This window comes from Enhydra lutris, unplaced genomic scaffold (genome assembly GCF_002288905.1).
Source record: "Enhydra lutris kenyoni isolate GAN:26980312 unplaced genomic scaffold, ASM228890v2 scaffoldscaffold9, whole genome shotgun sequence".
NCBI lineage: Eukaryota > Metazoa > Chordata > Mammalia > Carnivora > Mustelidae > Enhydra > Enhydra lutris.
In genome coordinates this window covers 51,689,384-51,716,484 of record NW_019154093.1, presented here as the reverse complement: position 1 = coordinate 51,716,484, position 27,101 = coordinate 51,689,384, and the positions used below count along the sequence as shown (strand labels likewise).

At 35.4% G+C, this 27,101-nt stretch overlaps 1 protein-coding gene across 1 annotated transcript in view; it reads left to right on the top strand.

Annotated features, from left to right (window-relative positions):
• The window catches only part of LOC111143459 (synapse defective Rho GTPase homolog 2), a 45,116-nt gene extending 18,445 nt beyond the window's left edge, over positions 1 to 26,671 (top strand). The window contains exons 4-7 of the mRNA XM_022497216.1: positions 4,100 to 4,226; positions 16,639 to 16,820; positions 19,859 to 20,090; positions 25,647 to 26,671. Of these exons, the coding sequence (XP_022352924.1) occupies positions 4,100 to 4,226; positions 16,639 to 16,820; positions 19,859 to 20,090; positions 25,647 to 26,146 (1,041 nt within the window). The 3' untranslated portion in view covers positions 26,147 to 26,671. The remainder of the gene's footprint in view (positions 1 to 4,099; positions 4,227 to 16,638; positions 16,821 to 19,858; positions 20,091 to 25,646) is intronic.
• Positions 26,672 to 27,101: the final 430 nt, after the last annotated feature.

Here is a 27,101-nt window from a genome sequence, read left to right as displayed (position 1 = left end):
GGCACAGAATTCCAACAGTGAATCTTAAAACCCCACTTTGCTCCTAAAACTAACTCCCTGCCCTTATTCTCTCCTCTCCCTCATCTCACCCTTCAGAAAGCATAAGCTTATCTGTCTCTGAACTTTGGGATAGCATGGAGGATGAAGAGAGGTCCTATTAATAACATTTCTCATTCTCTTTTCCTATTAAATAAGAAGGTTAAATAAATAAATAAGAAGGTAAAAGCAGCCCGTTAAAATAGACAAAAACCCTGGCATTACGTGTAATCAGATCTGTAATATTAACCAGTTTACTAGACCTTATCTTTCTTTATTTTCATGAATACATGTGGACTGTGACAACGAAAAACAGCATATCACTGAGGGTATTATTGTGAGGTAAAAGTAATTGCTTAAATTCAAAAATTAAGTCTAACGTCAGTATTTCTGAGGTATTTCTGCTTTAGGGCTATCAGAATTTATGACATTGATTGAAAGCATCAAGGGTAAATATCACCAAGTCTGAACTATGATTTCTTTATATATAGAAAAGATTTTTAAATAACTCACCCTGGACCTGATGTGGAAACTACGGAAACAGTGTAAGTAAGTTAGTGGGGTTTTGTATTAAAGATGCAGGGAACAGGTACTGGTTTCTCCTCCATTATTAATTAGCTGGGTGATGTTGGGCAAGTCACTTAATCTCTGTGGATCTTATTTGCTGATTATCTATAAAAACAGATGAAGCAGTTTTCTGAAGGTGAGAGGTAGGAGGGACATCTGAACTTTTGAAACCTGTTCTCAGATATATTATTCAGATTGAGTTTATGTTGTCTATATGAGATTGAAGCCTTTAGTTTCCAATGTAACTTTTGGTCCGGTTACTTTTTCTTAAGATTCTCTGTTTTTCTCCCACAACTCTTTTTTTTGGGGGGGAGGGCAGCATGTAGAGAGATGTAGAGGGGTCAGAGATTAGGGAGACTGTGAAGCTAATTATTAAACAGAAACTTTCACAATTGAGTATTAAAATAAGTAGCTCAAATAGCACTGTACTTCTGCACTCTTTTCTGAAATATTTTATAAAGAATGGATATATGACTGTTGTAACTTTTTTAAATACTAAGAAAACATTTTTAGCAGTGCTTTTTATTTCTGTACTTAAAGTTTAGAAATAGTTATTTTAATGAGGAATAATTTCCTGTGATGGGGCACCTGAGTAGCTCAGTAGGTTAAGCATCTGCCTTCAGGTCAGGTTCTGATCCGAGTCCTGGGATCCAGTCCTGCATTGGTCTCCCTGCTCAGTGGGGAGTCCCCTTTGCCCTCTCCTTCCCCCTGCTTCTGCTCTCTGTCTCAAATAAATAGATAAACTCTTAAAAACTAGTGTATTTTAAAAAAAATTTCCTGTGAACTAAAAAGTAAAATTTACAGTAATACATTTGGAACTGCAGTTTTTAAACACTTTCTTTGGTTTTGTTTCTTTTGCTTCCCCCCAGCCCCAACATACACAGAAAGAGGCTTATTGTGTCTGTTATTTTATGGACTTGCACATGGCTTAGATTTTGTTTACCTTTTTAGTCAGTAATTCTTGTTTTTGTTACCATGAACATGAGGTTTCAACAGTCATACAAGAGTAGTTTGTGGCATCTTGCAAATGCTTTGACGACTACTACCACCTACCCCCCTGCTTCCAATGGGAAAAACTATGGTGGAAATCATATTCATGGTTGTTCCAGTACAGGTTCTCTCTCTGATAGAGACATCAACCATGTACTTCAAGTGTTTGATTCAAGAAGTCAGCATCTGAAGTTGAGCATAATATCCTAAGGTATCCTTTCCTTGAAATATATGTGTTAGATTTCTATCTTCCTTTATTCACCTTTTGGAATAGCACGTTCCCTTAATTTCTTACTACTGAAATAATGCTTTCTTCAATTGATTCTACATTCATCTCGTTCTCAGGTTGAAGGGGATATATCTTTATTAGGGAATTTTTTGACACTTAAGTGTGCCCCACCAGAAGGGTCTACTCAAGTTAGTTTCTTCTAATGTGATAGCATTTTTTTTTTAAAGATTTTACTTATTTATTTGACAGACAGAAATCACAAGTAGGCAGAAAGGCAGGCACAGAGAGAGGGGGAGGCAGGCTCTCTGCCAAGCAGAGAGCCCGATGCGGGGCTCGATCCCAGAACCCTGGGATCTTGACCCGAGCCGCAGGCAGAGGCTTTAACCCACTGAGCCACCCAGGCACCCCATGTGATAGCATTTTAATATTTTAGTTTTATTTCCTGGATCATCTATGGTTCTGCCATGTCTTGTGAGATGTGACCAGTGTAGGACATGGATAAGAGTAGGAAATTTACTTGTCAGTACGTTCCTTAGTTTCCCATATTACGTTGGTCCTTTTGAATGTAGCACCACCTTGCATTACCTTCTCTTAAAAACAGTTGCAGGTTCCTGGGGTGCCTGGGTGGCCCAATCAGTTAACCCTCGGACTGTTGAGTTAGGCTCAGGTCATGATCTCTAGGGTCATGAGATCAAGTTTCATGCTGGGCTCTGCACTCAGCGGGGAGTTGGCTTCCCTCCTCCCTCTCCCTCTGCCCCTGGCCTTGCTCCCATGCACGCACTCTCTCTCAAATAAATAAATATATCTTAAAAAAAAAAAAAAAAGAAAGAAAATCTTGTAGGTTCCTTATGATCTTCCAAAAATTTTTAATAGCTTATCATCTCCAATATTTTGGGTAACATTTCTTTGTATCTATGAGTGTCACTTTCCTATATTGAGATCCACCTTCTGTATTCTACCAGTTATGTAATGACTTGGAGAGGTTTGTGTCACAAGTACACCTGGAAATTTCATTTGTGTATGCCTTCTCCTAGATTGTTTATAAGACCTTAAAGTGATTCCTAGTTCACATCCTTGAGGATCTTCATTGTTTATTTTTACTTTATTTCTGTCTTGAAATAATGTCTTTATAACTTCCTTCAATTCAAAGTGATTCAGCTTCCTAAGTAGTGTTTGATATGGAGGTATAGTTAACAATCACTTATTTTCTTGAAGGGTTTTTTGTTTGTTTGTTTTTTGTTTTTTAAACTCTGATTGCTTCATCAGACATGTTTTCTCCTCACAGGTATCATGTTGATTTCCTCTCAGTAAGTTTATAGGGAGCTTCCTAAGACTTAATATTTTATCTCCTGTATGAACGAACAATGTTTAAATCTTCTTAAAACAAATCTTTTTAGTGTAGGTTGAGGGGAGGGTGGATCTTACATATATTTTGAACTAAAGGTTTTATTTTACCTTAGTATATTATTTTAATTGAATTTCCTTTATTTTTATTTATTTATTTTTTAAAAAAGATTTTATTTATTTGACAGAGAGAGATCACAAGTAGGCAGAGAGGCAGGCGGAGAGAGAGAGAGGGGGAAGCAGGCTCCCTGCTGAGCAGAGAGCCTGATGCGGGGCTCCATCCGAGGACCCTGAGATCATGACCTGAGCCAATGGCAGAGGCTTAACCCCTGAGCCACCCAGGCGCCCTGAATTTCCTTTATTTTTAATCAGTTGACTTAGTAAGTTAAAAAAAAATTCCAAGTTTGCTTTTATTTCATCCCTAGAATATTTTTCCTGGTAAGGTAACACAAATAGTATACTGGAATCTTATTTCAAGTATGTACTTTTTTTTGGATAAATAAAATGAGATTTAAAGAGAGTAAATAACTTGCCCAAAATCACTAAGCAGGGAGTGATAGAGTGGTCCTTTTGGAATCTAAAACCCTTGTTTAACCACTGTGCTGGATTTCTTCAGTTTAGAGTGAAAGATGTGAAAGGGCACAACCTTGGGCATAGTGGTTGAGCATATAAAACTAAAGTGAAGGGCTTGTATCTTAAGATAGATAGCACTACAGAAATCATAGTATATTATTTGAATTTAAATGAAAGAATATAATGTTTTCATTCAACTGATGAATATAGTCTATGGTGAGATTTCGAAAGCTGAGGTATTTTTAATTAAATGTCATCAGAACATATTTGATTACCAATTTCATGTGACTTCTACATTTTGTGCTATTGTATTTTCTCTTTATCAAATTTACCCTAATATGGCCATAATTTCACTTCTAGGTGGTAGGGCTATATCGATTATGTGGTTCGGCAGCAGTCAAGAAAGAACTTCGAGAGGCTTTTGAGAGAGATAGCAAAGCTGTTGGTCTGTGTGAAAACCAGTACCCAGATATAAATGTAATAACAGGTAATAAATGTTTTTTATTCTTTGTACACATTCTGAAAAGACTACATCTGTAGGAAAAGGAATTGAGATACTATTTTGTAGCCCAAATTGAATCAGGTTTTATTCTGAAGTCTTGTTTTCCTTCCTTCACAGACATTACTGTGTTATTTTCTACGGGGAGGTACCAAGATGTGGTCCCTGCCCTCAAATAGGCAACAAATATTTGGGGAATGGAGGTGGGAGTAAGACTTGCATTAAATTAGCTGTACTAGGAAGCAGAAGGAAAAGGGTACATTTTCTTCATAGAGGGATAAATAAAACACCATTAGAGTTCAGTTTGATTGGAGCTTAGGTCATGTAAGGGCATTGACTATTTGGGTAGAGAATTCAGATAGACAGAGGGGACCCATCAAAGATTTTTGAGCAGGGGAGTGAAATCTTTAAAGATAATCTTCGCATCTGGCAACTCAATGTGATGGATTGGAATTAGAAGAAATCAGAAGACAGAAAACCAGTCAGGAAGCCTTGGCAGTGGTCCCAGCTGAAGGAGTCTCATAGCAGTAACAACAGGAAGGAACAGATTTAAAAGGATATGAAGAAAGAGAGGGCCCAGATAAGCATGGCTTGGATACCTGGTTGATTAGGTACCATTTGCAGAAACTTAAAAGCTGAAAGGAGAGCTACTGCTTTTGGTGGAGAAATATAAAGAAAGATTATGAATTGGGTTTCTTTTACATTGAATTTGAGGTGCTAGTAGGAGATCTATGTGAAAATATCAGGCAAAGTAGAAAGTACAGTTTAGGAGAGTAATATAATCCAATATATAGCATTGAAAATATACTTCTAATACTCCTGATACATGGGGGTGGAAGATGGCAATGTAAGGGTCATTGACCTGTAATTGTAATTAATGCCTTGCGATTGTCCATAAAGTTTGAAAAGATATGGGCTTTGAGACTCTCCAAACTTTGGAAGGCATGCAAAGGAAGATCTAGCTAAAGAGATTGAGAGGAAAGGAGTCAGAAAGTTTGGGAAACAAAAGACAGCAGAGTTTAAGGAAAGGTGTGAGGCTTTTGATTGAGAGATTTTAAGATGAGAGCAGAAATAAGTCCTTTGAATTTGGCCACTATGAAGTTGTTCATAACTAATGGATATCTTCAGGGACTATTGGCTTATAATTCTATGTTTGTTTTTGTTGTTGTTTTACTTTTTATTAGCAAAGTTTTGAAGCATATACAAAAGTAGAGAGAATACTATGACACACCCTCTTTATCTATCACCTGGCTTCCATAATCAACACATGACCAAACCTGTCTCTTTTATACCCCCCATTTATTCTCCCCTAGACATGGATTATTTTGAAGTATATCTTGGATATCATATCCATTCACCTATAGATGCTTTGGTATGGGGGTCTCCAGATCTTCTGGGTTATTATGATAGTTCTCTCTTCCATTAACTACCATTTTTTTCATGCTGTAATATTGTTTATTTATCTCTCTAATTTGATTTTTTATATTACATGCAATTAATTGCTTAGGAGAGAATTTGAGGAAGGTGCAACTTGCACATATTAAAGAGATTTTTGTTGGTTAAAGTCCTTTAAAACTTAACTTTTAGGATTGAGGCTTTTCATATAGATGAGGTTCCCACTCTCTGAACTCTGAATGGCTGTATTTTCATAATATTTAATATATACTCTTAGATAATCAAAACTTTGATCCCAACCATTTTAGAAGAGACAACAAACCAAGGCACCTTTTCTTTCATATACATTTTAACAAATCAGAAATACTGGATACTTTTATTTTTGTAAAGGAAGAAAGTTCATCCTTTCTCTCTAAAAAAAATGGATCATATCTACAAAAAAGTAGAATTTTCCCCTTAATAATATGTGATTAAAATCAGCAAAGGACCCATTTTATGAATTCGTTAAAGGAAAATTTTATAAGTAGCAATTCCCAGGAAATTATACTCTATAACCCAATGAAATAAGATTTTGCCTTGGTGGAGCATTATCTTAGAAATAAAAAGAAAATAAAAAATAAAAAATAAGAATATCAAATATGTACAAATTAAAAAGGTGAATGATGTGGTTTATTTTGATTATTTGCTATGAAAAGATCCTTAGAAATTTGTAGCATGTGATGATATGAATAATAGATCATTGAATGAGTATTAGATTTATAGCATTCTTTTCTAAAATTGAGAGTTTCCATAATTTATGAATTGGGCATTTTTTGGCTCTATTCTTTGTACTCTTCCATTTCAGGAAAGCTAGGTTTTATTTTGTTTTGTTAAGATTTACTTATTTATTAGAGAGAGAGAGAGATAGGGAGGGAGGATGGGGGGAAGGGGAAGTGAGAGGAGAGAGAGAATCCCAAACTGACTCCACGTTGGGTGTGGATCCTGACTCAGGGCTCTATCCCAGGACCCCAAGATCACTGCCTGAGCCAAAACTAAGAGTCAGGTGCTTAGCCAACTATGCCACCCAGGCGCCCCAGGAAAGCTGTTTTTTTTAAAAAAGAACCTAGAACTATTTTCTTTCTTGATAAAGAGCAAAGGAAATGATTTAAAATTGAGAAATGTCATCGGAATTACAATAAATTATACACAAGGTCTCATTATGTCTCAAAAGAAAGGACGTTATTGATTTGGGGAATTGGCCAGTAATGATGTTGCCTAATGTGTTTGTTCCGTGTAAACTCCCATTTCTAAGTAAACTTTCAAATATAATTAACCGTTCAGTAGTTCTAAAAAATGAGCCATTAATAAAGTGAATAATAGAGTTTACTCACAGTTTAATGTGTTCTTAGTAGCTGGTTTGTCTGGAACACAGAATGAACTGCTCCAGACAAACCAGATTTTTTAAGGAAGTGCAAAATTTAAGGTATGAAATTTATTCATATTTCTTTATGGAGCTTATTTATCATAGGAACAATAGAAGCAATTAGAAAAGTAAAAATATTTATCATTTAGTGATTATTAGAAAAGAACATGCTTCCTGCAGAGGAAAATTTACCTACCTTAGGTAAACTGTCTTCATATTTCAGTATTACATGATCGATATCTAAGTTCAGTACTTAAACATTTATTTGACTGTGACTTTTTCTGATTTTAATTATTTTTAAATTATTCATTCTTTTATTTTCCCTTAAAAGAAAACTTGGTCAGAAGTAAACCCCAAATTATCTTTCAAACATTAGTAATTTTCTTCACTTGTGCATATTAAATAATACATTTTCCCATACCATATGTATTATATGTTCTCTGATGTCTGGCACATTAACTTTCAAATTATTTCTATGTTTCTTTACCTGGATTGAACATAGACATTTAAACTGTATAAACACTAAGGAATGCAAAACACTGAATGATCATAGATGTAGCAATCTAAATATACTGAGGCAGTAAGAACCATTTGATCTGAGTAACATCTGTGGAGTGTGACCAAAGTAAGCAGGAAGTTCAGAAAGAGTAAGTGAGGTAGGGTGGGTCAGATTAATGGACTTAAAAATTAATTTATAGCATTAACTTCAGGAAATGTCGGTGAGTTTATGTTCAAATCTATCTACTCTAGTGTATCTTTATTATCTATAGAATTTTCACCTGAGAAAGATTCTCATGGTCCTGTACTTGTATTTTCAGTATTCTTGTTCTGGTGAGTTAACTTTTTGTTACGGTAGGTGCTGATAGAGGATAAGGGCACTTCCTCAGGGGACAGTGTCTCACTTGAAGAATGAGTTTAATTAGATACTAATCTTCATAGTCCTGCCATTGCTTGTAGAAAAATGGTATCCATTCGTCTAACCATTATATGTCGTATGTTACTATACACCAGACACTTTGCTAAGGCATTTGAAATACAACAATGTGTAAGAGATCATCTCTATCCTCAAGAATACTAGTCTAAGGGGGAAGACAGAGTCAGAGATAGCTGATTATAATATATGAAGAGGAGCACTTAACTTATTGTGGGAAAATTAGGGAAAACTTGGTGGGAAAGGTGACTCCTCAGCTAACTTAAAAGGTGAACTGGACTTAGCCAGCCAGGGTTGGAGGAGAGCAATCTATTAGCAAAAAACCTGGGAGACGGCAAGCTACATGATTTGCAATACTTGCTAAAGAGAAAAGCATCAGGCAGGTGAGTGGTGAGAGATACTTGGAATGTTCTCTCAGACTGGAATCCAGACCTGACGATGAGGGTCATTTGGAAACAGCAGAGTTAGAACATGATCATTTTCACTTTTCTCTCTCTCTGTCTTTCCCTTCCCTCCCTCCCACCCTCCCTTCCTTCCAACTTAGTTGGTTGAGTTTCCCTGTACTAGGTTTTATAATAGCGCTTACACATTAAACATGTAGAGGCAGCTGGGAGGGCTAAAAGAAAGGTATGGAGAGGGTGATCTACTAACTCTTTGAGGTGAATATGTGTAGTTCTATAGTGACTTTTAAAATTATTATTCCCGTGTATTTAATAAAAAACAAAACTTAAAAAAATGTTTATTTGTTTTGCAGTGCTAAAGAGTAAATAAATACTGAAAGACTATTTGTTTTGGTGTTTTTCTCCAAATCAGAACCAGAGTTTTAAACTTAACACTGTACATTCCTGGGGGTACTGGTGTGATGGTGGCTATGGAAATCAAAGTAAGAAACCCAAATGAAGGGCACCTGGATGGCTCAGTTGTTAAGCCTCTGCCTTTGGCTCAGGTCATGATCCCAGTGGGATCGAGCCCCACATTGGGCTTCCTGCTCAGGTGGAAGCCTGCTTCTCCCTCTCCCACTCCCCATGCTTGTGTTCCTTCTCTCACTGTCTCTCTCTCTCTCTCTCTGTCAAATAAATAAATAAATAAAATCTTAAAAAAAAAAAAAAAAAGAAAAGAAGCCCAAAAGAGAAGGGGAGTCTATGCATGAGAATAACCAGAGTCCATTTAATCACTTATCTTTCCCTATCTAGAAATTAATTGGTTTATTTACTAAATATTTATTGAACATTTACTATATGCCAGGTATTCTAGGCACCAGGGACAAGTGAACAGGATAATAGTATCTCAGTCCTTATGTATGCTTTCTAGTGGGGGAAGAGAGAATCAGTAATCAATCCAATGAACAGTGAGATCTAGTAACTTACGAGTGATAAGTAGGACATTGGGAATGATCCTGACTGGAGGTAGTAGTCAGCTTGGTGACTCCAGTGGCTAGGGGGTCAGAGAAAAAAGTTAATCTGAGAAATGCTGTTTGAGCTAAGATCTGTATGATACAGCGTTAACTATTGGAAGATCTGGGGACAGAGCTCTAGTTAGAACAGAGTGATTTTGCTAAGTGAGAATCAATAAAAAAAAAAGATACTACAAATTAGTCTTTGAGAGGTAGAAGTAGTTTTAGTTATTAGAATGCTTTTTTTTTTTTTTAAGTATGATGATACCTATCATTCTATCATGGAGGTTAGTAGAATTTTCCTATATAGTTGGTCTTTGTGCCTGAATGAAGGTGAGAAGCATATGGTTTCATAGTATCTAACTATTACAGAGCAGCTTAAGAGATATAGCCAGAACTAGTTCTTTATTTACCTGTAATTGCCTGCATTTTCTTCAAGTACATAATGAAAAATTTACTGTTTTGCACTAAATAAATTTCTCCATGTAAAATTTTCCCAAGTTTCCCTTTAGTAGTTCCTGTGGCAATAAAGATTGTTACCACAAACTTATTATCTTAAAGTTTTTATGTTTCCACAGTGTTTGAAATATGTTAAAAAGGCATTATAGCTTAAGATACTCCAGTCTGTTACTAAGTTTTTGAGGTAAGGTCATAAAACTAATGTCTAGATTGATGAGTAGTTACATAGTATCTGTCACAAGGTAGTATAAATATCTCTTCTATGTATCATTTTGTGAAATCTGTTGATTATTTTTCCAATGAACTCTTTGTCTACATATAGAAAAGGAGCTACAACTTTTACTTCATTGAACATAATGTACATTGAGCATTCTCTAAGTGCTTAGTGTTCATTAGTAATAATTCCCCCTTATTTACCCTCAAATTATGTGTGAAGTAAGTAATCTTGAACTGGGATTAATTTAAAATTCCACTTATATTAATGGTTGTTTAGTATATTATATAAAGGATAATGATATTTGAAATACGTGTTTTACTAAGCTATAAAGTTATCTTTTCTGGAGATCTTTTAGGTTTTAATTTAATTTAATTGCTTTATAAGGCAAGTCTCAAACTACCAGGGCATATTAAATTTTGTTAGAACTAACAAGTCTTGCTTTGTTAAGGAACACGTATGGAATCTTTTTTTTTTTTTTTAATCATGCCCTAGAGGGTTAGTAGTGTCTTTATTTGGCAACTACAAGAAACTGCATTTTCACTTTCTAACTGTAACTCAATTGTCCTCTTTACACCAAGTGTTGCTATTCATTGTAGATAGGTTTAGACTGTGAAACTAATGATGGTAGTAAAAGAAAAAAAATCCCATGATATAACTTAAGAAATGGGAACAAACAAGACTCAGGTCTATGGTATATAAAATTCTTTATTATTATCATCACTGTACATCTGACATGTATTCTTTGTTATGATACGCCAAGCTCTTCATATATATCATATTTCTTTTTGTATGTCAAGGAAGAAGTTTGGTCAGTAGTTTACCAACTGTTTCCAGATTGTTGTCTTTTCACTGTTGAGTAGAAACTTATGCTTTCCTGAGGAATAAAGCTCTCTTGAGGCTCATGGCACCACCACCTGCATCTTTCCTATTTACCATAATCTACAGAACTCTTGGGCATTCCCATTTACTCAGTGAACACTTTGCTATCTCACCAATGGTTATATTTCCAACTGAAGTTCTGCCTTTGTCCTAAGTGATTTTAATATGCAAATGAAATGACCCATCCAGAATCTATTAAAAGTCAATTCTCTTTCCATTGAATTGTATAAAAATAGTTGATTTTTGCATATTGATCTTGTACTTTGCTAAACTCATTTATTAGTTCTGTTAGTTTTTTAGTAGATTCCTTAGGATTTTCTATATATAAAATTATGTCATCTGCAAATAGAGATACTTTTACTTTTCTCTTTCCAAGATGGGTCCTTCTTATTTCTTTTTCTTGCCTAGTTGCCCTAGCTAGAACGTCCAGTATCTGTTGAACAGCAGTGGCAAGAGTGAACATCCTTATCTTGTTCTTTCTTTTTTTTTTTTTTTAAGATTTTATTTATTTATTTGACAGAGAGAGATCACAAGTAGGCAGAGAGTCAGGCAGAGAGAGAGGGGGAAGCAGGCTCCCCGCAGAGCAGAGAGCCTGACGAGGGGCTTGATCCCAGAACTCTGAGATCATAACCTGAGCCAAAGGCAGAGGATTAACCCACTGAGCCACCCAGGCACCCCATTTTTGTTCTTGATTTTAGGAGAAAAGCTTTCAGTTTTTGACGATTAGTTATTATGTTAACTGAATTTTTCATAGATCCCTTTTAGCAAGTTGAGGAAGTTCCCTCCTATTCCGAGTTTTTTCAGTGTTTTTATCATGAAAATGTGTTGGATTTTGTTCAATGACTTTTATGAGTCTATTGAAATGATCATGTGGCTTATGTCCTTTATTTTATTAATGTAGTATATTACATTAATTGGTTTTCAGATGTTAAGCCAACCCTTGCATACCTGAGATTAATCCCACTTAGTCATGATGTTTCTTCTTCTTCTTCTTCTTCTTTTTTTTTTTTTAAATATATTGCTGGATTTAGTGTACTAGCATTTTGTTAAGGAATTTTGTGTCTGTGTTCCTGAAAGTTATTGGTCTGTAGTTTTCTTGTGATGTCTTTGTCTGGTTTTGATATCAGGGTAACACTGGCCTTTCGACTGTGATCCTTTCTTCTACTCACTTTGAGTACTCCTCCCCCCGCCTCTGCCATTTTCTTAAGATAGAAATTGAACCCATTGATTTGGGACCTTCCTCCTTTTCTAATGTGGACACTTAGTGCTATAGATTTCCCTCTAAACTCTGCTTTAACCTCCCACAAATTTTGATGTGTTGTGTTTTCATTTTCACTTAGTTCAAACACTTTCTGGTTTTCCTTTTTCTTCTTTGAATCATGGGTTATTTAGAAGTATGTAAGTTTGTGTCAAAATATTTACGGAATTTTCCAGATATTTAAAATTATTAATTTCTCATTTAATTCCATTATAATCATAGCACATACTTCATGTGACCTGAATCTTTTTTTTTTTTTTTTAAGATTTTATTTGAGGGAGGGGGGAGAAAGAGAGAGCATGAATGCAGGGAGAGGCGGACAGAGAGGGATAAGCAGACTCCCTGCTGAGCAGGGAACCTGATGTGGGGATTGATCGCAGGACCCTGGGATCATGACCTAAGCTGAAGGCAGACGGTTAACCAACTGAGCCACCCAGGCACCCCATCTTTTTGTATTTGTTTAAACTGACTTTAATGTCAAGGACACGCTCTTCTGTGGTGAATGTTTTCATTTGAACCCTTAAGAATGTGTGTTCTGGTGTTTTGGAATGTAATATACTATAATTATCAATGCAGTCAAGTTGATTAATAATGTTATTCCAATCCTCGATGTCTTTATGTGTTTTCTTTCTTCTTGTTAAGAGAGGCATGTTGAAATCTTCAACTATGATTGTGGTTTTGACTCACCCATCTTCTACTCCCTCTTTCCTTTAAAGGTTTCAATTACACATGCATTAGGTCACTTGTGTTTGTTTCACAGCTCACCTATATTCTGTTCATTTCTTCTAATCTTTTTTTTTTAAATCTCTTTGTTTAATTTTAGATTATTTCTATTGCTGTATCTTCAAGTCATTAATCCTCTGCTAATATTAATTTCATCTATTGTATTTTTAATCTCTGATTTTTTAATTTTCAGTATTACAAGTATGATCTTTTCTTCATACCTTCTGTGTCTTAGCATGTTCAGTCTGTCTTCTAGCTTCTTGAATATATGAAATACTGTATAATAACTGTTTCAATGTCCTATCATTTATGTCATTCCTGAGTTGGTTCACAATTGATTTTTCTTCTCGCTATAGATCATATTTGCCTGCTTCTTTATATACATTGTAATTTTTTGTTAGATGTCAGATATTGTGGATTTTATTTTATTGGGTGCTAGGTGTTCTGTTTTGTTTTATTTTTTTAATCCTTTTAATACTTCTGTCTTGCTCCCTCTGAAACCTGTAGAGGAATTCTTCCTTGCTTCATCATTGCTTTGGGTGATTTGCTGGCAATCTTTGGCATTCCTTAAGTTTATCAAGACCTCACTCCATTCCTCTGCCTTCACAAGGTGTTCTCTCAGGCTTCTTCACGTCCTTTTCCATCTATGCATAGCTATCCCTGTGTTCAAATTCCCCTTTTATAAGAACACCAGTCATATTATATTAGGACACACACTAATGACCTCATTTTAATTATCTCTGTAAAGATCCAAACAAGTCCACATTCTGAGGTACTGGGGATGAAGACTTAAATATATTTTCTTTGTGGGAGACAGTTCAACCTAGTACAGTACTGTAGCCAAATCTCATGAGGTATGAAGTTTTTCACTGTGGTTGCTCAGGTCCGGAGCTGTTGCCTGCCATTGTAAGCTTCTGAAATTGTTCCCTCTAATCATTTTGGGCAGTTTTTCTCTGGCTTTGGTTAGTTTCCTCACCAGCACTTGCTGATCAATACTCAGATAGAAACTCAGGGGGATTTGGAAATACTCAAGAGTTTTTTTCTGGACAGCTCTTTACTCTCTAATAATCTGTCCTTCAAGCTCTAGCTGCTTTGATCTCCTTAGACTTCTAGCTTCCTCTCCTCCACTTAGCTAGACCTACTAACTACCTGCGTTTGTACCTCCTCACTGTGACCTGGAAGGGCTTTCCAGGCAGTAAGCTGAAGTAGTTATGGGCATACTTCATTAGTTTCCCATCCCTTGGGGATCATATCCTTCTTTGCCTGATGTCCAATGTGTTGAACATAGTTTTGTTTTGTTTTCTAGTTATTTTATTAGGTGTTTCTACTTGTTTCAGGCAAGAAGTTAAATCTGGTCCACATTGCTCCATGTTGGCTGGATTAGCTGGTCTATTTTTCTAGCCTGTATCTGAGTTGCTGCTTTCTACTAGAAAAAAAAATCACACAGGGGTATATCTTGATACCAGTATAAATCCATGGACTTCGAAATCAACTGGGCTTTCAGTGGTGTCTGCTAATAAATATGTGTTCTTGTCTCTCCCATTCCTCTTCTCTCATTCTCCGGAGTGTCTGTTTAATATTTTCTCACTCCTCAAATCCCACTTCATCCGTGTCACTCTTAGCAGATGACCTTGCCTCCTTACTTCCTGGAGGAAATAGAAGCCGTCAGAGAGGAACCTTCTGTACTTGCTGTGACCCAACCTGCCAGCATGCCTTCTTTGGCATACATCCTTTGTACTTCTCCACTGCCTTTTCTGTAACAGTATAGAAATGATCTTCCTCACATTTTGGACTAATTTTAATTCCTTCATGTGTTCTTAGGAATCTTTTCTTCTTTCCTCTTTGAAGATTTTGCTTAACTTACTCCTCTCTCTTGGACCTTAAAAACCATTTTAATATCTTCTTTATATTAGCATTTAAATGGTCATGTCTCTTTCATCTTAAAAAAAAAAAAATCCCTACTTTATCCTGCTTCTCTCCTTCCCACCCATCTATGGTGATCACCTTCTCAAAGCCAGATTTGAGCAGATTACCTATCTTGCTTTCTCTGTCTCTATTTCTTTAACATCCATTTACTTCCGAACCAAATGCAACCTGATTTCTGTGTCCTTTATTCCCCTGAAGCTGTCTTACCAAAGTTGCTGACTTCTTTGTCTGGTGGACATTTTTTGATCCTTGTCTTGAATTATCTCATGTTTCTTATACCTAGTTACAAAAACTGCCACCTTAGAATCACAACAGGAATTTGTTAGAAATACAAGGACATAGCTCAGACCGCTGGAGATTATGATTTAGTAGGGCTGGCATGGGGCTCTGGAATATATATATTTTTAAGTTCTTCAGGTTATTTCAGTGTGCAACCAGGTTTGCTTAACACTGTTCTCCATAGTACTTAACGTGGTTCTTATCCAACCTGCCTATTGTTGGCCATCGGTTGATATCATAGACCCTTTCTTGAAACATTCTTTTCTTGACTTCCTTGGCAGCATACTTGCCAGTCCCCCCTTAGCCCCTCCCTGCCTCTTCTCACTACCCATACTTCTTTAGACGCCTTTGGAAAATCCTCTTCCTGATGACCCCTTAAAAGCCATTGTTCTTCAGGGTCTTCTCACATCATCTGTGCCTCCCTGGTCATCTCATCTATTCCCAAGCTCTGTTATCCTCTTTAAGTTGATCATTCTCAGGGTCTCCAGCCATCTCTTTGTGAGCCTTAGATGTTTCTATCCAGAAACCTTGAATGTTCCCTAGAGACTTTACACTGAATATACTCAAAATGAAACTCCTTCCCATTCCCTTCCCCCGCCATTTAAAGTATAGCACTGCTCTCCAGCTAGATGCTCAAGCTCCAAACGTAGGAGACATCCTTACCCCTGCTTTTCCCTCAAAATCACAAATACATGTTGGATTTAGTGATCCTGTTTTGGGAGTTTATCCTATAGACATACGTGCATACATACAAGTAATGATGTGTAAGACTATTCATTGTAGCATGTTTGGGAATAACGGAAGATTAGAAACAACCCAAGTATTCCATCTGCAGTGACTGACTAGATAAAGTTCTGGAATGTTCATACTTTGGAATACTGTGATGTGGCTATAAAATGCCACTTTTTAAAATCTTACAGCATAGCTGGAGGATGGGATTCCAGTTTATTCCAATGGATCTTTTGATCCAGTCGTCTCTTTGGATACAACACCCCAAATCTACAAAGCAATGTAAGGAAGAATACTCTTACTCATCAGTAAACAAACAAAACAAGGTCTACTGTCTTAGCAACTTTCAAATACATAATACAGTATTATTAATTATAGTCATCATGCTATACATGGACCATTGTGTTCCTTAACTCTCAAAAGTCTAGAAACTCAAAATTCATGTAATTGGAATAATTTCCAATTAATATTAGTATGCCTTGTTTTCTCAACTTTTGTTTCACGTGTATTTATAGAGGGCCAGAATCAATAGAGTATATGAACCATGAATTGCTTACTTTATGAATAACAAACCTAATATGCATGATCATTGGGAATGATGTTGTGCATTTTTAGCATGCTTTCAAAACAAGTCAATTACTGAGGCAGTTTATAAGATGACAGAATGCTAGTGTTTTGTTTAATAGGTTTTTGTTGTTGTGTTTATTATTTTCAGAATATTAAAGGTTGACTATAACAATACTTTAAAAAAATTCACGGTTTTTAAAAATTTTGTTCTGAAGACCAATTGCTGTCTTTGTTTTCTAAAGGTGTTCTTAAGGACTATCTAAGAGAACTTCCTTCTCCTCTGATAACAAAGCAGCTTTATGAGGCTGTATTAGACACAATGGCAAAAAATCCTTTGAAAATGTCATCAAGTGGATGTGAGAATGACCCAAGTGACTCTAAGTACACTGTTGACCTGCTTGATTGTCTTCCTGATGTTGAGAAGGTAAACATATGTGGTATGCCTTTTTCCCTAAAAGCCAGCTAATGAATACATACTTAGCTCCAGAGCTACAAATAATTTTTCAGTTATTTTATATTTGTGGCATTATGAGTTTAAGCTCTTCCTTTTACTAAAGGCTCCTTAAACAACATTAAGTCAAAAACCTGCTTCTTAAATGGAATAAATCTAGGTAACAATTTTATCTTTTCTATATATAATTTTAGTTTAGGCAAAGGTACTTACTATACATTTTTTAAAACTATGATTACCTTTTTAAAATAGTATATGTTTATTAAAGAAAAATTGGGAAGATATAGAAAAGAATGGAAAATGGCAATTACCATTATCCAAAGGCAACCCTAATTAACATATTAGTTTATTTCCATTTAGTATTTAAACAATGTGGTAACTGTCGTAGTGTACATGGCTTAGCCTCAAGACTTAAGCAACCCTCATCACCACCGTTTCTTTCCTTCTTGTCTCTTCCCATTTGCTGCCTCCTCACAATCTGAATCTTGAGATCCATATCTTCAGGCATGCCTGCAGAGCAGATATTAGGATAGCTGGGTCTACAGAACCAGTCTTAGCCTAGCTTTAGCTGTTGTTCCTTAGAACAAAAGGGAAATTAAGAGTGATATGGCTGGGCTTGTCCGGATGAGGCTGACTTTACCTGTATTTTTTATCATGTGAGGGTAGAAAGGGCAAGAATGAATACATAGAAATTTTTAGAAAAATATTTTATTTATTTGAGGGGTACCTGGGTGGCTCAGTCATTAAGTGTCTGCCTTGGGCTCAGGTCATGATCCCAGTGTCCTGGGATCTAGTCCCGTATCGGGGTCCCTGCTCAGCAGGAAGACTGCTTCTTCCTCTCCCACTCCCCCTGCGTGTGTTCCCGCTCTCACTGTGTCTCTCTCTGTCAAATAAAAAAATAAACTCTTAAAAAATTTTATTTATTTGAGAGAAAGAGAGAGGGAGAGAGCACAAATGGTGGAGGTGGGGGGTGGTGGGCAGAGGGAGAGAGAGCAGAACCAGACTCCCCGCTGAGCAGGGACCCCCCCCCCCCCCCCCAGTTTGGGGCTTGATCTCTGGACCCTGGGATCATGACCTGAGCTGAAGGCAGATGCTTAACCTACTGAGCCACCCAGGCACCTGAGCATATGGAAATGTTAAGCCCCAAAACTTCATTCACCAGTTTACTATAGTCTTCTGAACATCTTGTGCTTACTCAATTAGATTAGCAATTACTGCTTCTTTGGGTGAGAGAGGGGAACAGCTACAAAGATGTGGACAGCAGCAGAAGGGTGCGGTGAAGGGATAGAGATAGTCCTTCTTTGATATAAAATTGTGTCATTTTTCTTATAAGTAAAGAAATGAGTTATCTAGGTATTCGAACACTTGTCCAATTTATATTGCTTTTATGAGTGTTGTAGTCTGTCATCTGAATTTAGGCCTGTCAGGCCTCAAAACTCATGCTATTACCGTCCTTTCTAAAAAGGCTGCATAATATTCCATTGAGTGAACTTGACGTAAGTTGTCACTATTTTCTTTTGTATAATATTTAGGTTTTGAACCTATTTGTATGTATTTGTATGCAGAGATTTCTTTTCAGTTAGAGTTCTGTATTTAGAATAGAATCTCAGTGAAGTTATTGATTTAAATGATGTGAACATGTATAGGCTCTTAATACATTTTCATATTAGTTTTCAAGAGGGACACAACAATTACATTTTTTGGCTCATCTTAGTAGACAAGAAGTATTTTTTAAATTTTAGGTTGTATTTCTTGGTTTGCTATTGAGAGTAAACCTAAGATGTTTAACCAGAGGTGGTTATGTTTGTGTGTGTGTGTGTGTGTATTGCTCACAGCACAATATGCTGAAACTAGCCTTAATATGTCAATGAATGTAGAGTCCCATTTGTGTTAGGAAATGTATAGTGAATGGAGAAGAGGAACAGGTACTTATTATTTACAGTGTTTTTGTGATTCATATATTTGTTTTTATTTCAAAATATCAATTATAGTCTCCTCTGGCTTTCATTCTCTTGTCATTCCTTTCTTTCACAGCCAAACATTGAAAGAATGTTTATTTCGGCTGTCCTTACTTCTTCACCACGCTTGACTACTCAACACATTCTAATCTGGCTTCTGACCCTATCTGTCTAGATTTGTTTTTGCCAAGGTTACTGATGACCTTCTGATCACTGAATCCAGCTGTCACTTTTGGCTCTAGAAATATGTCATTTTGATTTTTTCTTTTTCTTTCTAATTTTTATAACTACAGTTTTATTTGTCATTCATTTCTTTAATATAATTATGAAGAAATTATATACTCATTTTATTTGTTAAATGATCTTATTCCAGCACTTCAAAAACATCATTTCTTTCCATAATTGCTTAAACCTAAATAATCTTCCACTTCTTGAGCAAACTCCCCTTACTAGTTCCCTCAAGTATTAAAAAGTATTCTTTTTCAACTAAATTTTCTGTTATTTCTAGCTATGCTATTCATGGTTTGCCTACTTAAAGTATTTATTGGTTAAGCGCATTAGCCTTTTTCCTAATCTGAATCATGATAAACCGAGTCATGTTTGAAATCTTTGGCTTCCCAGATTCAAGGATGGTAGTCCCCTACTCACAACTACAGGATTTATTTGTGCTTAAGATGAACATTCTTACCTAATTCCTCTTCCGTCACAGCCCAAGCTGTTGTCATTTTAGAGGAGGAAAGAGAGTAAACTGTTGATGTATATTTTTGCAGGCACTCCAGTTGAAATTTGGAATGCATTCATGAGACTTTTATAAAGAGTATGTATTTTAGCCATTTAATGGATCAGGTTATGTCATTGGAACCTAAGGGTCCTATGTAATGTTTTCATAAGAAAATATGTTTCAGAGTTCCAAATATCCAACTTAGAAGCAAATCTTTGAAAAACCTTTTAAAAAGACGCCTACCTGTATTTTCTGCTGTAAATTGTGTCCTTAAATTTGCCCCTGTGTATAACTCTATTAAGTGAAATGTAATTTAATTTAATTTAATTTAGGCAACCTTAAAGATGTTACTGGATCATTTGAAATTAGTGGCTTCTTATCATGAAGTGAACAAGATGACTTGCCAGAATTTGGCCGTGTGCTTTGGACCTGTATTATTAAGTCAAAGGCAAGAGACTTCTACCCATAACAACAGAGTCTTTACTGATTCAGAAGAACTTGCAAGTGCTTTGGATTTTAAAAAACATATTGAAGTTCTTCATTACTTACTTCAGCTGTGGCCAGGTAAATGATTCTATGGAAATATTTTTCTCTTTCAATGATAGGGTGTTTGAATTAACTAATCTTTAAATATACCCATATATGATTTGAGAAAATCTTTTCTAGATTTTGCTTTTTCAGATAGTTAAGAATTGATATCTTTAAATTTCTCCATTTAGATTTTTGCTTTCGCTGATAGACATATAGATCAATGTACACATTTTGGTCAGATCTGGATTTGTATCCTGGTTGTGTTGCTTGTTAGCATTCTGATCTTGGACAAGTTCTTTAACATCTTAGATCCTCAATATCCTCTTTTGTCATATGGATTTAATAAAATGTTTATAGAATTTATAGGGGAATCAAATAAAAAGTTATGTTTGTAAGGTGCTCAGCACAGCTCTTGTCACATAATAGGTACTCTGTAAATATTAATTTCTTTACCCTTCTCATTTTTAGTTCAGCTGATATGAAGGAGAAATCATTTTTCTCCTTCATTCGGTTCTTCTTCCTCACAACTTTACTGTATCCATGGTTGTTCTTCAGATTTTCCAGGCTTGAGTTGACAGGCATCTTTGATCTTTCCATCTTTCTTATCCATCCCTTGTTCCAGTCAGTGACAAAAAGCTGACAGTTATTTTCCTAATACCTCTGTTATGTAGTTTCAGAGCTAAAGGAATATGTATTTAATGAGATGTTCTATACAGGATGCTGTATTTAAGTTCCCAAATTTTTTTTATCCTGTAGTGACCCCCCCACTTCCCCACCCTGCATAATACCAAACATGAAAGTACCTAGGAACTTGCGTAATACACAGTAGTAAGAGTGCTTGAGCCCTGGAGCCAGTCTTGGATTTGGATCCAGATTGTGGCCCAGACACAGATTTAATTCCCCTAAGCCTCAGTAGGCTTCTCTATAAATAGTTCTTACTTTGGGGTTGTTATGAAGATTCTATAGACAAAGCATCTAGGCATTGTGCAAAGTGTTTTGTATAAAGTTAGCTTTGTTACTCTTTTAATGGTACATATGAGGATAGACCAAAGTACAAAGAAATGCTTGATTTAGTCTTTTTAAAAAAATCAAATTAATTATAGAAAGTGAATAAAAAGGTCAACTTGTAAGTTTATAAAGTTAAAATTTTTGCTTTCTTTCAAACGCAGACTTAAAAAACACTTCTAATTTTAACCAAATTAGTATATATCATTAATATTTAAAAATCCTGAATCAAGAGGTTCTGGATAATTGGTTTGATTTCTGTATTTGGTACCCAACAGAAGGGAGCTCCTAGGTTAAAGTTTTAAATATGTGTTTCCTATAGTTTTTCCTACAACTGCTTTAATTCTAATAAGCATCAGGAATTGGGAAAGGAGCCATCTTCATCATTGATAAATGAAAAGTTGCTTACCTGGAGTTTACTATAAGTACCTGATTTCTTTATCACTAATTCTGTATCAGAGTTTAGTGTTATTTAAAAATAACTGCCCCGGAGGACCTGAATAGACCTTTTTCCTGAGAAGACATCCAGATGCCCAACAGACACATGCAAAGATGGTCAACATCACTGATCCTCAGGGAGATACAAATCAAAACCATAGTGATATATCACTTCATACTTGTCAGAATGAATAATGTCAAAAAGACAAGAAGTAACAAGTGTTGGTGAGGATGTGGGAAGAAGAGAACCCTCATGCAGAGTTGTTGGGAATGTAAATGGTGCAGCCACTATGGAAAACAGTATGGAGGATCCTCAAAGAATTAGAAGTAGCATACAATATAGTAATTCTACTGTGGGGTATTTACCCAAAGGAAATGAACACATGAATTTGAAAAGATGTACGCGCTCCTGTGTTCATTGCAGCTTTACGGTAGCCTAGATATGGAAGCAGCCTAAGTGCCCATTAGTAGACAAAAGGGTAAAGAAGATGTGATACACACACCACACCCACATATACACTATGGAGTATTACTCAGCTATTTAAAAAAAGGAGATCTTGCCATTCACAACAACATGGATGGACCAAGAGGATATCATGTTAAGTGAAATAAGTCAGACAAAGACAAATACCATATAATCTTACTTACATATGGAATCCGTAAAACAAAACAAGTCAACGACCAAACCAAAAAAAAAACCCCAAAAACCTGAAATATACTCGTAAGTACAGAGAACAAACTGCTGGTTCCCAGAGAGGCAGTGGGTGGAGGGAGGAGTGAAATGGGTGGAGAAAACTAAGAAACACTGAATTCCAGTTACCAAATCAAATCAAGTCCAGGAAATGAAAAGGGCGGCATAGGGAACATAGTCAATGTCATTGTAATAACGTTGGTGACAGATGGTGACTACGCCTGCTATGGGGAGCGTTGTGTCATCTGTAGAATTGTTGACTCACTGTGTTTACATCTGAAAGTGATATAAACGTATGTCAGCTGTACTTCAATTAAAACAAAAAAAAAAAAAAACCTGCCCCCTTTTCTATAACCTGTATTTTTCTTTAGTTATAGTACCTCAGATAAAGGGCAAAAAGATGAGAATAAATACCGGTTAATGTGGCCCTCAAAAATCATTTGCTTTTGGATTGAAGGAAAGGCAAACATCAAGTAGAAGTGGTACCATTACTGAGCCTGAGTAAGTTGGTAGTGATACAGAAAAAGGGCCATAGTGTATGAACTTGGTGAATGCCCATCTCTAGGCACCAAGTAGAAGGGTTTGACCCGCTTTGCTAGATGCATATCTTACTTATTTTTGTATTTTGGAATTTCCCCTCCTCCTCTGGAGGTAAAAAAAAGTTGCTTCCACCCTCCCCCCACCCACGTGGCTTCGTCATTTTAACTTTTTGTGTCATTTTTTGTTTTTTAATTTGGGGCAATAATAAAATTTGCTTTAAGCTTTCCATTGGAAAAATCTTATCTGCAAAGTGATTGGTTAGGATTCTAGCATATTGGCACTAGAAGGTAAAAATCATTCCGCCAGTGGCATTTCAGATTGTCTTCTGCCAAGCCCTAAGGTTCTTTGGAAGCAGCTTCGGAGCCAGATTGGCAGCAGGTGAGGGAACAAAATGTAAACACACTTCCCTTTTGATCAAAATAGTCTTCTTTTCATCTTTTTTATGTATTGGATTTTTATAAAATTGTTGCTTTTTAAAAGTGGTTTTGCTGTTTTAAGAAGAATATTAAAATTTACTTTCTCTTTACAGATGGGGAAATAGCTTTAGAGAGAGTATAACTCCTAGACCAGCTGTTTGCTGTAGCACATTTTCTATGATGAGTAAATTTGGGGCAGGTTTTTTGGGGAAAAGCTATAATTTTTTTCCCTATTCCTTTTTCTTTCATTTTTTTCTCACTAGAGTAAGCTTTATGAGGTCAGGGATTATATTTTGCTTACCCTTAGAACCCAAGTTCTAAGATGGTGGTGTTTGGCATTATCTAGGCACTTAATATATTCTGTTAAATAAGGCAGTTATGCTATAGATAAAAGACTAATAAAGTGATTAAAAATATAAATCTGTCAGTAGAACAAGATAAGAAAATTAAGTTTCTTAGTACTTACCATTACATTTTGAAACATTTTCAGCAACTTTATAGATTGCATTTTAAATTTTATTCTGTTGAAGATGGGCAGTCATAATGCTGGGAAACTAGAACTTCCCTTTTGGGGTTAAAATTAGACATTTTCTCTGCATTTTTAATAGGAAATCACTCCACCATTATAGTTTAAAAAGTCAGTGAAGTTGATTTTTCAGAAACTGAATTTTTTGTCTAAAAGATATAAAATATTATAATTGGTTTCCTAAATGTTTTCCAAGAAAATATACAAAGATCATGTTTGAATAAGGGTTTATTTAAACAACTTTAAGTAACTGGCAACAGAATAAATCTGGGTTTTGCAGGTAAATGTTAGAGATAGGGGCACAACAAGATAAGCTCAACAAACAATCAAAAATGTTTTACTTTGGGGCTCCTGGCTGGCTCAGTTGGTAAAACATGAGACTCTTGATCTTGAGGGTTATGAGTTCAAGTCCCATGTTGCCAAGGCACAGAGCTTACTTAAAAAATTTTTTTTTTACTTCGGTTGGTTCACAAACCAGATGACTTCAAGGTTAGCAAAGTAATGAAAACAATAGTCTTGATACTTAAGCACTAAGAACAGGAATAGCACAGAAAATGAGGGAAAAAGGCAAGAAGATTAGCAGCTAGAGGAGAAAAAAGAATTTGAATAATTAAACAGTAGAAAAAATTCAGATATTCCTTCTGTAATTGTATCAATTAATGGCATGGGGCATTATATATTAATACTGTTACTAAAGATCAATTTAAAGTAAATATCAAACCTTTATTTTCCAGAAAATTTTTGATCAAGAGTTTTGTTAGCTATTCATAATTATATATACTGGCCATCATAGAAATATAGACAAATGGACATGCTAAAAACATACCTATAGATAGTTATCAAGTATTTTAATAAAATCTAAGTAAAAAGATATGATCTGAAAAATGTTATTAAGGTCCCTGTAAGTCTGGAAAACTAGCACTATATACATGTTTATATTATTTTTTTATTATTTTCTACAGTAGGAAACAAGCATTCTTTATATGTTGGAGTGTGAAAAGTGGGTGTGTTACTACTGATAATATATTCACATTGATAATATGTATCTTAGTGAAAGAAAGTATAAATGGAGAGGCATTTATTAATGGAAAATAAGCAAAAAGAAAAAGGCATTATGGACAGTTTTTAAAAGCTATGCCTCAACATTTAAGTCCTTTTATATACAGAAGAACCCTAGACAAATGTTTTGTCCAATATTCACAGAAAGGGTAAACAGTAAAGCCTGGGTTTTTCATGATGTGTTTATCTATAGTAATCTGTACGGCCAGCACAATGTATACTCTTAGAAGAAATGAATTTTAATAAGAATGTTTTTCAAGATTGTTAAATACCTAACCAGAATGGGAAAATAAAGTATCTGTACTGTTTTCAGGCAATAAATGAAGACTATTAGTAGCTAATGCTGTGTAATCAAACTCAGGTAACTAGTGGTCAAGTCTAGTATTTGTGCATTTTATCAAAGTGAAATTTGGGCTGCTTAGTAAATTTTGACACCGCTGCTAATAGAATTGCAAAAAAGCACAAAGGTTAGAGTGAGCACTTTAGATGTCTTTGCCTCATTTAGATGTTTGCAGAAGGAACTTCTGGTTTGTTTGTTTTTTTTGTACACCAACATGCCTTGCCTGCTTTTTACTGTAGCTTTTAATTTAGAAGAAGCTACCAGCTTAGCTACTGTTTGAATTATAGCTAGATAATAATTAACTTGCACCGAAAGTTAATCAACATCAGAAATTTGTTTGGGGATGTTATGATATGGCATGAATTAGCACCATTGAACATTCTCCTAGCTTCTGTCCCTAATCTTGATTATTTCTGGTGATAGAAAAAAGTAATTATGGAATGCTATTTTTTAATAGTGTGCATGTTTTTTTTAATGCATGTTTGTAGTTGATTTTTAAACGGCTTATCTTTGCTCTGTTTTTTTAAGGCCAGTTGGATGGCTGTGACTAAGCAAATTTGTTGTTTGTTTCTAGTGCAACGTATAACTGTCAAAGAATCGACAGACAATTTGTTTCCAGAGCAGAAGTCTTCTCTAAATTACTTGAGGAGGAGGAAAGAACGACCTTGCCTGTTAAATTTGAGTGGTACCGAGTCATCAAGAATACTTAGACCAAGGCAAACCAGATTAGATAGTCCAGTTAGCAATCGTTATGCAGGAGACTGGAGCAGCTGTGGAGAAAACTACTTTTTAAATGCAAAAGAAAATTTAAATGATGTAGATTATGATAACGTCCCTTCGGAAGATAGAGAAGATGGAAAAAACTGTAGCAAAATGTATGGACAAGATATAATGATTGAACAGCCAGTACCCATGTCCAAAGAGTACACATTTCAGACATACTTGACAGTGCAGACAATTGAGTCTACCGTGGACCGAAAAGTCAATCTTAAAGACCTACAAGAAAGTATTGATACTTTGATTGGAAATCTGGAGCGTGAACTCAACAAAAACAAGCTTAATATGAGTGTTTGAGATTGAGAGTTTTAATTTGCTTTTTTGTAATGTTTTAAATTTCTGATCAGTCTTTCTCACTATCTTATACCTCTCACTGTGATGGTTTTATTTTTTTACTCTTGAAAATGCCATTAATTTTTAGTTAGTTCATGTGATTCAATTAAAAACTCTATTCATTAATGTAATTTTTACTTATCTCATTAGAAAATTTTTCTGGGGGCAGAGATAACTTGGCCTTGTGACTACTTTTAACAAATATGGCCAATTCTATGGAGATAACTTTTAAATGCACTTATAAGGTTCAGATAAGTTATTAGCCCCTCACAGCTTTTGTAAGTTATAGGAACTGCTCCTTTGTAGCTGAAACAGATGTTTCTTTTAGAGGAACGTGGCAGCTGCTCCGTCAGGTTTGCAGTGTGGGTCCATGTACACTGCAACATCATCTGATCATATTTCATTTGCAATGCAAATGCTGCTATAAAAAACCTTTTTATAAATAAAAGTAAAATTATACAAATATTAATGTATTCTGTATTAACATTCAGTAATTATTTAAGCTTATGAAAATTAAATATTTTTATAATCCTGGAAAAGTGTCTATTTATAAGTGCATATGTGGATAGATATTAGAATGGGGGAGGCATTGGCTGCAGAATCACATGTATCTTTAAAGTATGTATGTCATGAGGCCAAAATTATTAGCTTAAAATGTCTTTTTCAGGGAAAGAACATTTAAGTTAAAGGAGTTCCATAGAAACACTTGAACCAAAACACTAGAAGCAGCTGAATAGAAATAAGAGCCTTTCTTTTTTTGATTTGCAGAAAGTCACAATATCCCTAGTGAGAAGTCATCTTTTAAACTGAAATCCTCTACTGTCTTAAGGAATTAAGAACCCAGTTTTCTGCACTAGTGATTTGCATTAAAAATCTTCACCTATTCTATGCATTTTTATGTCCTGCTTTTTAAAACAAA